General features: G+C 38.2%; 1 protein-coding gene across 9 annotated transcripts; it reads left to right on the top strand.

Annotated features, from left to right (window-relative positions):
- Nucleotides 1–7,693: 7,693 nt before the first annotated feature.
- Nucleotides 7,694–13,370, top strand: LOC112166075 (protein DEHYDRATION-INDUCED 19-like). Of its 9 annotated transcripts, none has more exons than XR_005800148.1 (6): nucleotides 10,419–10,512; nucleotides 10,616–10,703; nucleotides 11,111–11,365; nucleotides 11,999–12,193; nucleotides 12,530–12,814; nucleotides 13,004–13,370. XR_005800148.1 is itself a non-coding variant. In XM_040506758.1 (4 exons), the coding sequence occupies exons 1-4, from the start codon at nucleotides 8,247–8,249 to the stop codon at nucleotides 10,643–10,645; spliced, it is 303 nt and encodes a 100-aa protein (XP_040362692.1). In that variant the 5' UTR covers nucleotides 7,694–8,246; the 3' UTR covers nucleotides 10,646–10,703. The 9 variants fall into 9 exon arrangements, 1 of the variants encoding a protein (XP_040362692.1); XR_005800144.1 differs by having other exon boundaries at nucleotides 10,944–11,365; XR_005800141.1 differs by having other exon boundaries at nucleotides 10,616–11,365.
- The last annotated feature ends 705 nt before the right edge of the window (nucleotides 13,371–14,075 follow it).

Genomic DNA, 14,075 nt, shown 5'->3' with positions numbered 1-14,075 from the left:
AAAAATCCTAATTGAATACCTCAAGACTTTCATGAACTGTTAAAAGTCTATATTGAATACACCCAGACTTTTAAATTCCATAGATTTCTTTAAAAGTTCCACTAATTCCATAAACAATACACCCCCCTTAAACTGCAAGGGAGCGAGCTATGAAAAAGGCACTGAAAACCTCAATTTCATTTGTGATCATTCGCCACAAAGACTTTCAAGTTCATGATCCTTTATTATTTGAATTTTGGGTCCTTGATCCAATGCACCAAAATGAGCTAAAATAATCTCAGCAACAGATTTTTATTCCTACTAACCCAATTTAGAGTACAATGACAAATATACCCTCAGTCTAATTAAACAATCTCAAACTATGCCACTCCCTCATCTCTGTCCCCTCTTTCTGTGCAAAATCACCGACCACTCTCTCTCTCTCTCTCTCTCTCTCTCTCTCTCTCTCTCTCTCTCTCTCTCTCTCTCTCTCTCTCTCTCTCTCTGACAGGACCCGCCCCGACTTTCACCCTGCAATCCGAGGTGGCCCTGTGGGGCCCACGTTAGGGATAACTCTACCAAAAATTTGGCAGAGTCACCTCTAAAATGGACTACCCAAAAACCTGTAAAACACACTAAACACTTCAAGCAAACCAACCTTATACTCCTGGAGCCACCCTGCTCCCAATTACCAACAACTCCACTTTCACAAAACACAAACTCAAAATACTAATCCCAAGGTTATGCAGAGCAATACTACTATACACAGGGATATAAAAGAAGAGTAAAGGATCAAGCGATCCTACACTGCGGAAGTAGTGACAACTATGCCTCAAATGTCATGTACGCCCGACCTCCACTAATTCGCCTGCAAACTGGGCATTAGAAACCGAAAGGCCCAGGGGAAAGTAGACGAAAAACGTTAGCGTGAGTGGACAAAAATAAACAATTTAAAGGAAAAAGGATTTCATACTTTCCCACATTTATTCTCTTTAATAACCGATGCATGCAACAATTAGAAAAATACATTTAGCTTTAAATCCAAGAATTCCAAAACGATAAATCGACTAGCCTCGCTAGTCACCACATTCGAAAACTATATCGTAAAACCGAAATCTCATTTCTCAGAAAAATAAGACCAGCCCCGCTGGCTACAGCGAAAATCGGACTAGCCCCGCTAGTCTAGCAACGATAAAATATGGGGAAGAAGTGTCACCATACAAAAGAAGGGAGCCTTATTGGCTCGGGTCGGAGTGTCCCACACTCTAGAGCATCCCATGCTCTCCTCTACTCGCCTACGAACACATAGTAAGTAGGGAGGAGTACTAATAGGCTAGCCAGTAATATAATATATATATATATAACGACCCTGGGTATGGTGGTTAAAAACCGATAAATCAATAAAGCTTCCCCATGTCCACGTATAAAGCCAACACGGGTACGATTCCCAACCGCACCCGGAAATACTCAAAGAGTCGTATAAATTAACAGCGTGTCCCACACGCTAAAGAAATAAGTAGATTGTCAATGAGGCATTCCCAATGCCAAAAATCGAATAAATAAACAAGAATTTATTCCATCGAAATCCCATTTCGAAAATCTTTCAGAAATCTCAAATCGACGATTATAAAGATAATATAAACAGTATAAATCTCGAAAATCACATCGAAAATCAATTCGTCGAAAATCAACATCATTTATAATTTCGAATCCGAGCATAACAACTTAATAACCGAAACTCACAACCGGTATAAATCATAATTACTCGTGAGAATCATTACTTAAAAGCAAATCCATGAGATAATTCGCAATCAACTTTATATGCTCGGAAAATAGGTTAATAAAATAAAACAAGCTTTAATAAATAAATGCATGCATCACTTATTTAAAACAAACGTCCACTCACAGTACTATTGGGCAACCACGCAAACGAGTTCCTTCATCTAGCCGTAGCTCGCGACATTGCCCTGTACACAATTATATTTTCATGAACGGTAATCCGATAAAATAATTACGAACTTAAACGAAATCCGAAAATCCCTATCTCCAATACTTCTCAAATTCAACCCAAATCTCTTCCACAATTCCCATTCCTCAATTTACATATTCCATAATGAAAACGAGGGAAATCCGACCGTCGGATTTCCCATAATTCCACCACAAAACTCCAAACTTCAACAATTCACAAACAATTCCAAACTCCTCCAAAATTCACCAAACTTCACATATATGCTCTATGATAATTATAGAATTTAACTAGCCAGAAATTGAAATTAAAAAGCTACCCTAGCCGCCGCTACCGCCGCCCACAGTGGCGGCGCCGCCGCCACCATCTCCGATGGCCACCAAAATTTGACAGTAGCACCTTCTCAACACACTGATTCAACTTCTCAACTACAACATTCCCAAATAACAATTAAAAACGGCCGAAATCGATCAATGAACAAAAACCCAGAAATCCTCAAGAACCCTAGAATTTCAATTCGTCGATTCGGCATCTACACAACAAATCGTGATACAAGGCCATAGGGGAAATGATCAGTGATGAAAACCGAACCTTCGACGGCGAGATGGGGACCGGAGGTGGCCGGAATCGCCGGAAATCGGCAAAAGTACCCAACTGCCACCGCAGCTTCCTCCGCTCCAAATCGAGGTTCTCCGGCCAAATTGTCGTGAAATACCTCCACAGACGTGACAAGGGGAAGAAACCGAGCTTGGGGGTGGCCGGATTGTGTCCTGGGTCGGCCGGAGGAGGAAGAAACCGGAGGAAGAAGCAATCGGGCCGAAGAGGAAGGAATCGGGGGAGAGGAGAGAGAAACAGCCGGGTAAGTTTCCAAAAATGGAAACTTACCACAGTAACTCGGCTATTTATAGAAACTTACCATGAACAGTAACCGTGAACAGTAATTTTGTATTTCGCTTATAACTTTCGCATACGAGCTCCGATTTTTACGTACCACATATGCACGCGCTCGGTTTAACGTCCTCTACAACTTCCATGAAGAACATTTTCTCAAATTTTGACCCGAACAAAAAGTCAACTTTTAGGGCCACTAAAAGTACTAAACCGAAAGTAAAAGTGAAAGTAAAAGTCGTTTACCGTCCCAATGACTAGTAAACCGGTGAATTTAGGTTCGGGACGTTACACTCTCTCTCACACACACACACACAGAAACAGTTCCTCATGTCATCAGAATTGAAGGCAGCCCAGTCATGTCATCGGAATAGCTCGCTGAGGCATGGGACTGACAGTCGTCGTAGATCATAACCTTGTTGGGCGAGCAGAACGGGTCGGGTCCGCTGTTGAGGACGACGAAGTAGTGGTAGTGGAAGAGCATCTGGACGAATCTGACGCCGTGTCGTGGATCGGAGGGGTCACAGTGGCAGCGGCGGAAGGGGTCGCAGGTGTAGCCGCGGAAGCCGGAGTTGGTGGCGGTGGAGAAGCAAGTGTGGTCTTGGTTGAAAGCCAGATGGAGGAGAGTGGTGGGGGATTGGGTCGGGTTTGGGGTTTCTAGTCCGTGCTTTGCTCCGGATAGGAGCTTGCGAAAATGTCATTCTGCCTCGCCAGAAGACTACTTCCGGTCCCAGGTTTGCAGCAGAAAAAATGGCAGGAGGACATGGGTGCCCAGATCAGTTTTTTTATTTTTTATTTATTTTTATTTAAGTAACGGGACAGAAGGAAAGAAACAAAAGTTTTGAATGTCTATTGAGGGGCAATAGGCGTTTTTAAATTTATATAATCTCTTCACTTTTTTCTTTAATCAAAGTTTTATTTGTCTAATTTTAGAAAGATTAGTTCCTATTTCGGCTGCCGAAAGTTATATTGGAGGGCAATAGATATTTATTTCCTCTCTATTGGGAGGAAATAAATGTCTATTAGGGGACAATAGACGTCTATTGGGGGACAATAGAGGTCTATTGCCCTTCTATTGCAGGGCAATAAACCTTTCCGGTGAGATTTTCAGAAAATTCTGGTGGGCGGCAGCCGGTGACCGGATTCTGCCGACCGATGACAGGACTCCGATGAAGTCTCTATGGTTTCTCTCTCTTCCATTTTCTCTCTCTCTCTCTCTCTAAGTAATAAAGGGGTGAGGGTAAAATGGTATTTAAAAAAATAAAAAAATAAAACAAAATCTTAATGGGGTATTAGAGAAGACCTCCTTAGAGTGTTTTGGGTAAGAGGGAATTAAAAAAACTTAATGGGGTAAGTGGGAAAAAAATCTCTAAAAATGGGGTAAATGGACAAAAACCCTTAAATTTTTGATACACTTCATTTGGTTGGGACAAATAATTCATCTATATAATTATCAGTAACGATGGTTTGCAGCAGTGTACATATAATTCTTTTATAAACAAGGCATTGCTACAAAGTGTGTTTTGACATTCGGTCTCCTTTCAGCAAGGTACATTTCATCAACCATAACTCACCCGCTCTCTAATGTGATTATTTTCCCTTCTATATTGTTTTTTGCCTGGTATATCTTAGGAGATCAAAATATAGGCTGCAACCCAAATATGTAGCTACAAAGGCAGCGACAAGCGAGTCTTCATTGGTATCACCAGTGGCTTAGAAGATTGAAGCAGTATGCAGTCATCTTCTGGCACCACAAAAATTCAATCATCTCTTTTTCCTTTATATGTTTGTTAATTAGGACTTCAGTTTTCTTCGAAAAAATCTTCGAACATTCAATTCGAATATAGCAGTGATCATTCATGAACAGCAGCCACGTTTAATGCTAGAAAGCCTGTTTGACATGGCTCTGGAGACTGGAGTTGCGATAAGACTAAAAGGAAGTAACAGAAGTTGTTGCAAGCTGGCAATGGAAAGTGAATAATTGGTGCGTGTTCGAGGAGTTTTGTGATTGGCAATGAGAACTTCTAGAAATAATAACAAGAGTCTCAACTAAAGCAATGTACTGCACCTCAAGTCTTGATTAATGAAACTGTAGAATACATGGAGGGACATAATACTTAAACCCCAGATTACAATAAGCATCATGAGAACTTCCTGAAATAATAACAAGAGTCTCAACTAAAGTAATGTACTCTAACAAAAACCAACTAGTGAAGAGTGCACTATTGGATACTCCATTCGCTTTACAATTGTGGTGACATACCAGAAAGATTACTTTATTACGAAAAAACATCATTACAAATAACACAATTTTCCCACTGTGTTGCCACCAGATTATAAATCCGGTGACACTTAGATTCATCATGCCATTAGGATGCTGCGACCATTTGACAAAGTAAGGTACTCGCCTCCTACCTAGAGCAAACGCATTACCACCAGTAAGAGGCTGCGACAAGCTACTGCCGATTTTTTTCCGGAACCTCATATAAACTTCTGCAAGTAGGACAAAGTGAAATTATTTTGATATAAACGAATGTTTTTTTAAAAAGCTATTATTTTTCAACTATTTCATTTGGGCTTCATTTGTTTGTCGTCTGATCTGTGCCTCTCTCTCTCTTCCTCGCATTTTGGACATGCTTGATAAAAATTATAAAAAGTTAAATTTAGGTGATACGGCACCAATTAACTAAATATTAATTTGATCTATACTGTTTTTTTTAATCATATCAACAACTAGTCTTTTGTGAGTTAAACTCACGATCTCTTACTTATAAAGAGGAGACTCATATTACTATACCAAATAATACCAGACACCTATATTGTTAATTATTAAACTTGCGAAATTAAATTTAGGTGATATGATATAAAACATTGAATATCAACTTGATATACAATGTTAGTTATGGATACATCAACATAATTGATCTCATCTTCTTCGTTTTCTTTATTTGCTTTTATTCTTTCTCCTCTCTATGTTTCCATTTTGTAACACAAGTATCCATGTAGATTTTGCCATCTATAACTTGATCTAGCAACATTAACATGATACATGTTCAAATCTGGCGTCAAGTTGATTCACCAACACCATTGGTTCGATTGTTGATTTACATGGTGAAATCAAGGTAACCATCCGACCATACCAGCCCTAGTAGCATTTTTGAGGCTTGAACATTTTAAATTAAATTTAGAATCTGATTAGCATTTAGTTTATTAATAAGCCATTTTTCTTCAACAAAATGTTACTAAATATCTCAATTTTGCATCTCGCTTTCCCATTTGAAAGCAATAAAAATAATAGTACAGAATATTATAACACTAGATTTTAACCCAAGACAAGTTTAAGTAATCATTACGACAAAGCATGCATGATTAACTAAAATTATTAGAGATGTTTGCTAAAACAGTGAGAAATTGAACTGGAGGCTTCACAAAGACAAGACACTTAAAAGCTAGCGCGTCTATAACATTCAACTAAGGTAGAGCATTGCTACATGAAAGGCTCTATAAGGTCGCTTTTACTGATGCCACACCAAAATATTTTTCTCTTGTTGGTTTTTAGGCTATGAATTTAATGATTTTAAATCGAAGAGTGGTACATTAAAAACCTCTTACATGTGCCTTTTTACGAAGTATTAAGACACGCATTACAGATGCCTTTTTACATATCAACTTGTTTGATTTTCTTTAGCTTTTATTGGAAAAAATTAAAAATTAAAACCAGTAGGAATAATGAAATGGGCTTGATCTAGGCTTGGGCTACTCATTGATCTCAGTTTTGGCCCGGTCCTCTGCATGGACAAAAAAGTCTGCGAGTCATTTTCGCTCGGCGACTTATCGGTACGTTCGGTCCGAGGCGAAAGCCAAATTAATTTAAGTGAGTCAAGGACAGTTATACGATGCCGCCTTTCCCAAGCAAGGACTCCATTTTGCCAACCCACCTCCTGCTCCTTTTATTATCAACTTCCAATAGTTCATTAAAAACAAAAACAAAAAACCTCCAATCTCCATCTACTTACAGCGAACAAGATTCTGCAAGAAATCCCAGACAGCGAAGTCTGAGCTGCGCGCCTACATTAATGTTGCAGGTATTACACACTAGAGACTGATTAACCAAACAAATAGTCATTCACACTCTTAGTCTCTGTGTCTTTGTGAATGCCATGGCTGAGAAATTGTCCGGCGGAAGTAGAGGAAAGCCCATTCGATGCAGAGGTAGGATTTGTACGTTGCTATTGGTTTTGGATTCGTTGACTTTTGATGAAGGGTCTGAAACTGATATATATGTTGCTTGATTATCTGATTCTTATATGAACTGTAGCTGCGGTGTGTCGGAAGCCAACCGAGCCGATGCCTCATGAAGTCCGCGTTCGAATTATTTATACTTCTCTGTGCCACGGTGATCTCACTTTCTGGAAAATGAAGGTTCTTTTTTGCACACCTCAGAATATATATATGTATACGTGGTACTATTGTGTAGACTAATTAAAAAGATGATTCTTATGTTTTTTAAATTAGTGGAAAAATACATCATTTGATGGGTTATGTATTACCTTCTGATGGAGAATCTTCTAAATATGCTCAATTATATATATATGATAAAAAAAAAATGAGGTTTCATCCACTACTAGAAATCTGTTCATTTACATCACATCATTTAAATCGGTCAGACTTGCACATGATGTACAAAAGTAAGTTAACATCGTTTTAGAAAAATACCGATTTAAATGTATACTATTAACATCAGTTCTTAAAATGACCGATGTTAAAAGTTTTGTTTGAAAATTTGCGGGAACCTAGTTTTGCAAAAAGCTCTAAGTCTTTTAAGTGAAATGAAGAAGCGGGACTAAAACTCAAAACTTTCGTACTTAAAAAAAAAATTGCACCCAACCCCAAAACTGAAACACAAACCCTAAGTTCAGTCTCGACCTGCATTCTCAACCGAGACTCGAGCTCCTCCTCCTCCTCCTCCTCCTCCTCACCATCACAATCCTCCCTCCTCCATTCTCAGGCGGAATCTGAAGTGCCGAGATCCCAACCTCGATCTAAAATTGAAGTAACAGCTCTGAATCCTGAGCCCGGCCTCGATCTGAGCTCCCTCTCCACCTTGCTCAACAGCTCGCTCTGGTCTTCTCCGCCCTCTGCTCCTCAACCCGTCGATTCAATTTCCGATCACGAAGACAACGGCTTACCAGAGGCTAGAATTTGGGGTCGCTAACGGTCGCCGTCAAACCCTTGCCATCCAATTTGGTCAAAAAGCTTCTCTTCCAGCACCTGAGAGGGCGTCGACGACTGTAATGATAACAGCATACTCACCGAAACCTAGACCTAAGAATCTGCTGCTTGACCAGAAACAACAGAGCCTCAAGATTGGCGATGGGATCAGTCAGTCTTTCGCTTTCTTTTGCGAGTTTTTATGCCGGACATGGTCACTCTCTGTTACCAGGTGCTGGAGATTTTGCTTGGGTCCACAGATTACTCGACTTGGCGGACATTTGGACCCTCTGCTGCATCTTCGGTACTTTTAATTTCCATTCATACTTTCTTAATTCAGTTGAGATTTTAATGGTTCAATTAGTTGATTGAGTGTTTTGTGTATTCTGAAATTGAATATTGTAGCTGAGATGGTTATCGGGGATGTACTGTTTGTTAGAAGTACTAAGATTCTCCCTAGTAGGGCTTTGGGGATCTGGATAAAAACAATTTATTTACTGGGATCTGGATAAAAACATTCTTCATGGAACTTGTTCTTAACAAAACATTAGGAACTTGTTCTACAGAGAATTTAGACCCTTCTCTCAGAAAAAAGAAGAGAGATTTCTATCTCAGAGGGAGGGAGGGAGAGAGAGAGAGAGAGAGAGATTGGAGATCGTGTCAGATCGGGAACAGAAACCTGTAAGAGAAATCTCTAACATTCTTGGTGTTCTGTTCTGTGTTTGTTTTTGGGATTTCTGCAATGTTGGTTTAGTTTCCAGTGCAAAGCTTGGAGCTTTGAGGGTGTTTCTAACTTTTCTTTAATGGGTATATCTTTGTTCTGCTAATGGTGGCTATTAAACTACTATTAAAGAAGTTAAAATGGAGAACATAACTACTATTAAACTAGTAATAGACTTAAAATCTAAAGACGGAACTTTTGTCAATGAGTGTGATACTTGTTCTTGAGTCTCATTGAGCTTATGGTTGCCTCTTCCTGACTTGATTTAGTGCAAGGGTTATAGATGCGTTGTCCTCCAAACTAACAGAGTCTGGGGAATTTGTTTTGATGTGTCGGTTAAATGGTCATGGTGGTTTATACTTTGTAGTTTTGCCCCTGCTTCTGTTTGTGAGTCCCAATTGAACTGGGTCATAGAAAATTTTGAGTGTTCTTGGTAATTATTAATGTGGATTTGTTCTTGTAACACTTGCTTAATGATTATCTGCATTGTATGTTCAATTCTTCATATGGTGATGAATTTGCTGATGATATGATTTTCTATGAGCTTGAGAATGGTGAGCAAGAACAATTTTAGACTTTTTAGTGACAGTTGGTTGGTTCATATCAATTTTAGTGACAGTTGGTTTAAGCTGAGAATAGATTAGATGGTTAATGCTCCTTTTCCATGGACTCCGTTTCATGATGAGATTGTTTTGTAAAAGAGGGTTAAAGTAGTCGGCTTTGGATGCTTTTATTCAATTTGGTCATTTAGTATGAGATGTGCACAAACCTTAAACTGGGGAATGCCTATTTGAAATTGCAGAATGGTTGAATCATTTGATTTGTCATTTATATGATGGTTGAATATGACTCTCCATCATGGTATCTTCTGTTTGTTATTGAATGCCTATAGCTCTCACCCCCTGTCCTTTATTTGAGGTCTGCCCGAACGTCAAGCAACTCAAATTGTTTTGGCAAGAAAAAAAAGTTCAATTGTGTGTTAATTTTAAGCGGAAATGCTAATAGTTTATGTTGCTTCATTTGATTGGTTTTATCGTTATGAAATTCTCCACACATGAGTTATATCCGTCTGCACTGAATATATGGAGGTCGGATGAATTAGATATTCTATCACTTGATGCCTCACCATGGTTGGAAGTTACAAGTTGGAACAATAATGGAGAACTTTTTAACTATAAGGATTAACTTTAAGACTTAAAGTCACATTAAACTTCTTTTTGAGTTCTTAAGTAATGAAATGGTAGGTGAGTGTTAATTATCTGCTGTACTTCCACTCCTGAACTTGCAATGATGAAACTTTGTTGTAACAACGTACTAGTCTGCTTAATTTCCTTTAGTTTGCACCCATGTTTTCCTATTTCTGCAATTGATGAAGGCTAGGTGTAACAAATTTCTAAATTTTATTGATATTTGATGCAAAAAAGACTGAAGCTGTATTTACTTCCCTTCTTTGCAGGTTTGTCCGATTTGCTCAATTAAAGTTACACGGGACATGTTAAGTCATATTACACTGCAACATGGGCACTTGTTCAAGATATCCTTTAAACCTGAAGTTTAATAATGTTAAGATCTCACTCATTATTAAATGCCTGATAATATATAACCATGTACTGAGTTTGATTCATACATTTAGTTTCCCTTAACATAAGATCACTTGCAGAGACGTCACAGGTTACGTAGGGTTGCTGTTCCTAATAGTCAAGCACTGTCTCTCCTTGGCCGGGATCTTCGTGAGGCTCATCTCCAGGTGCTTTTAGGGAGTGGGGGATATCGATAAGAGAATGCTAATGTCACTAATGCAGCTACTGATCCATTCCTGTCATCACTTATTTTGAATTTCCCTGCATCAGGAGCAGATGAAATTTCAAAATCTGTGGTAACAACTGCTGAGGACACTCCTGCAAAGAAGGTGGCGCCATCACATATTTGGAAATCAAGGTATTGTTTCGTGTTCATCAGAAACTGTGCTTGTCATTGACTTCTAAAGCCCTTCCAATAACTATTTAAATGTTAGAAAGTGATGCGTTGTATATCAACCTCACACAATCTGAATATTGATTTATTACCTAGTTTCCTCATTCCAACATATTGTGCCAAGTAATTAGTTCACTTACATGGTTCTCTCCATTCTTTCGAAAACTTGTTCTGCATGTTTCTGAATTCTTAATGCTTGAAAAGTATGGTAGACAGCATATCGACCTTGGCTCTATAGACTGGAGTAGACACTGCCAAACTTTTGTTTGGATAGGTGAGAAGTTCAAACATCTTCAAGGTACAAGTGCTAATCCCCAAGGTGGTGCCTAGTCAATGCTTGAACAGTTTATTGACTATGGGTGCATCTTCAGTACACTGCTCCAGTTTCTTAAGAACGCCAACCAGATCCCTGGGCTGACAAGTCATTGCTTTATACTGCAACTCAAACTGGAGGTGGCACTAATTATCCTCTCACAGCTACACGGGAATCTTTGTTTCTCAGCCGTGAGGCGCAATTGGAATCACAACTCCCATCCTCTGGACTTTCCATTTATGGACAAGAGGCTTCTCTTTCTTCAATACATTCTTCAGGACTTGGCCGTCCTGGTGCTCCTATTGTTACTCAGGTTCGTCTTTCTTACTGTTTCATCCTTTTAGCTTATACTTCTTACGTTGCAGTAACAAAGCTCATTTATGTCTTGACTTGCACTATAACACACAACCACAGTCGACTTTATTCTCTTAGCTTTGGCTTTTCTAGTCCTAAACCTGATTTACATGGTATCATTAGTAATATTTGTGTCATGTTTTAAGCTCTAAATCTGAGGTCATGCACTCACTATGAAGTTGTATGTTTTACAAAAGGACTCCGTGTATTTGAGAACAAATGTCTTGATGTAGGGGATATTGTGAAACATTGTTGTCAATTGGAAACCTATAGTGCCAGAATGTGTCAGGCTGTGTTGCATATGCCAATTTCTCTATATATACTCTGAATTTCTGTTGTTGTTCATGAAACAACTATTAGTGTGAATAGGGCTACACAAGCAATAAGAACCCTGTAATCTTGAGATTGATTCTGCTTCAGTCTTGTATTTTGTTGTTCTATGTATGAAATCTTGATAACAATATATTCTCTGCTGCATTCTATAGGGAGATTACCCAAACAATGCAAATCCTCTGTCTTATGCTGAGGACATCATTGGGGTATTTTTCTGTTTTATGTTAACAGTATTTTCTCTGCTGCATTCTATAATCAGATTACGCAAACAATGCAAATTCCTCTGTCTTATGCTGAGGACATTATTGGGGTTAAAGGAAGGAGTATTGAATTTATTCGTCATAGTAGTGGAGCCTTGTTAACTGTACAAGAGAGCAGGGGACTACCTGATGAAATTACAGTGGAAATAAAAGGCACCTCATCACAGGTTCAGGCGGCTCAACAACTTATTCAGGTATGCTTGCCAATGGAACAGAAAAAGCCCATCTATACTGAATAAATAAAAGATAAATAAAGGAAAAGGAGGTTTCATTTGTTGTTCCTTTTTTTTTTTTGGATGAAATATTATTAATTTCATATAATTGCTTGTTTTTGCACTTATATCACTACTATCAGTTGGGTTTATATTTTTCTATCAAATATCAGTATCACTGAATTTATATTTTTCTATCAAGTATCAGTATCTGAGTTAAGTCTTTGACAAGTTTGAAACAACAAATTTTTTGAGTAATATCTTTAGTAAGAAAAGATGCGAGTTTAAACACACTATTCTTTTCTTCTATATTTTCAGGAAGTTATAGCAACCAGCAACAAGGATCAAATTCCAAGCAGCTCTGGCAGGATGGATACCGGATTGAGGTCATCCTACTCTCAGTTAGATTCTATATCTTACCCTTCCTCTTCAGTATCCTCGCTACCTTAATTGGAGGGGTGAGGCATCATGCATCTTAATTGGAGTGGAAATTTTCAGTATTTTCTGTGCAGATTTAGAATGTTTGAGTATTATTGAGACTATCTTTGCAAGAAAAAGTTGATGGCTTTGACCACTAATGTGATGAGAAATGATAGTGATAAGGTAAAGTGGTCATGCTTTTTCTCACTTGGTATTCCGATGTGAATTATGTGTATTGAGATTCACTGCCTTTTTAGTACCTTTTAAGCTCAGTCATGTCTGTATTTCTTTTTGTTTAGTTTAGTAATACCAAAAATCACTGTCATTAGGTTTATGTTGCACTATGAAACTGACTTTGTCATTCTCTTGCAGGGCCTTTGATTACAAGTTGTGAAATTTTTGGCTGCCAAATATGAAGAGCTAGGGTGTGAAGTGAAATGGATGGGCAAGCCTGATAAGGTGATCTAGTCACATTGGTCTGGTTACCGCTGTTAACTTCACTTCATGTGAACCTTTACCTTAATACATATTTCTCTTGCACTTGACTACCGAGATGAATTTTGAGCAAGGCTAGTTTTTGCTTTGAAGCAAAGTTTGGTGTTGAAATTTTGTAGATTGTTGCTCATATGTTTCTAGGCTAGCCTTTGTAGGTTTTGGGGTTTTCTTTTGTGACATATGTTCAATCATGAATTTGGAAAGAAAATTAATGGAAAGCCCCAATTTTTGGATGATTATGAAATGCATTTCTTTTCCTAGCAACAGCTAGATGCAAACTTAGCTCATCACGCTTGTCAAAATGAAGTGAAGTATATAAAAGCATAACAAAACAGTAATGCCAAGGAAAACGAAGTCACTTGAGAGATTAGAAATCAGTATCAAAATGAAAATCGATGTCTTATGATTATTAATGTATCGAGTTGTGTTCGCATAACCGATGTACTCAAAACCAATGCACATCGATTTTACAAAAAAAAAGCGATGTCTACAATGAAACAACACATCGGTTTTAGAAAAAGCAAGCGATGTACATAAAACCATTGAACATCGTTTTGTTTAAATGAAAACGATGTGCTGTGTTAAATGAAACATCAGTCCTTAAAAAAAAACCGATGATGCCTAAAAATACAGACATCGGTCCTAAGAAAATAATGTGCCAAGTTACATGTAAAAATGCCCACGAACAAACAATACTCATGGCAACTGATGTCTACAAGTGTACTGGACATCGCTTCTGGAATAGAAATCGATGTAAATGTTCACGTAGGTATTGTTTGACATATACTTTATTAAGCATAAAATGTGAAAATATGAAGAATTAGACATACCTAACATACAAAAATATGATGATTATAACGATTATACATCGATTTGTTTTTTAGAATCAATGTTGGTTGTTGTCTAGGACATTGGTTGAAAACGTGCTTATACTGATGTCTATACTTTT

This window comes from Rosa chinensis, chromosome 5 (assembly GCF_002994745.2).
Source record: "Rosa chinensis cultivar Old Blush chromosome 5, RchiOBHm-V2, whole genome shotgun sequence".
NCBI classification, from domain to species: Eukaryota; Viridiplantae; Streptophyta; class Magnoliopsida; order Rosales; family Rosaceae; genus Rosa; species Rosa chinensis.
Note: the sequence above shows the minus strand (reverse complement) of the source record. Positions and strands in the feature narration are given on the sequence as shown.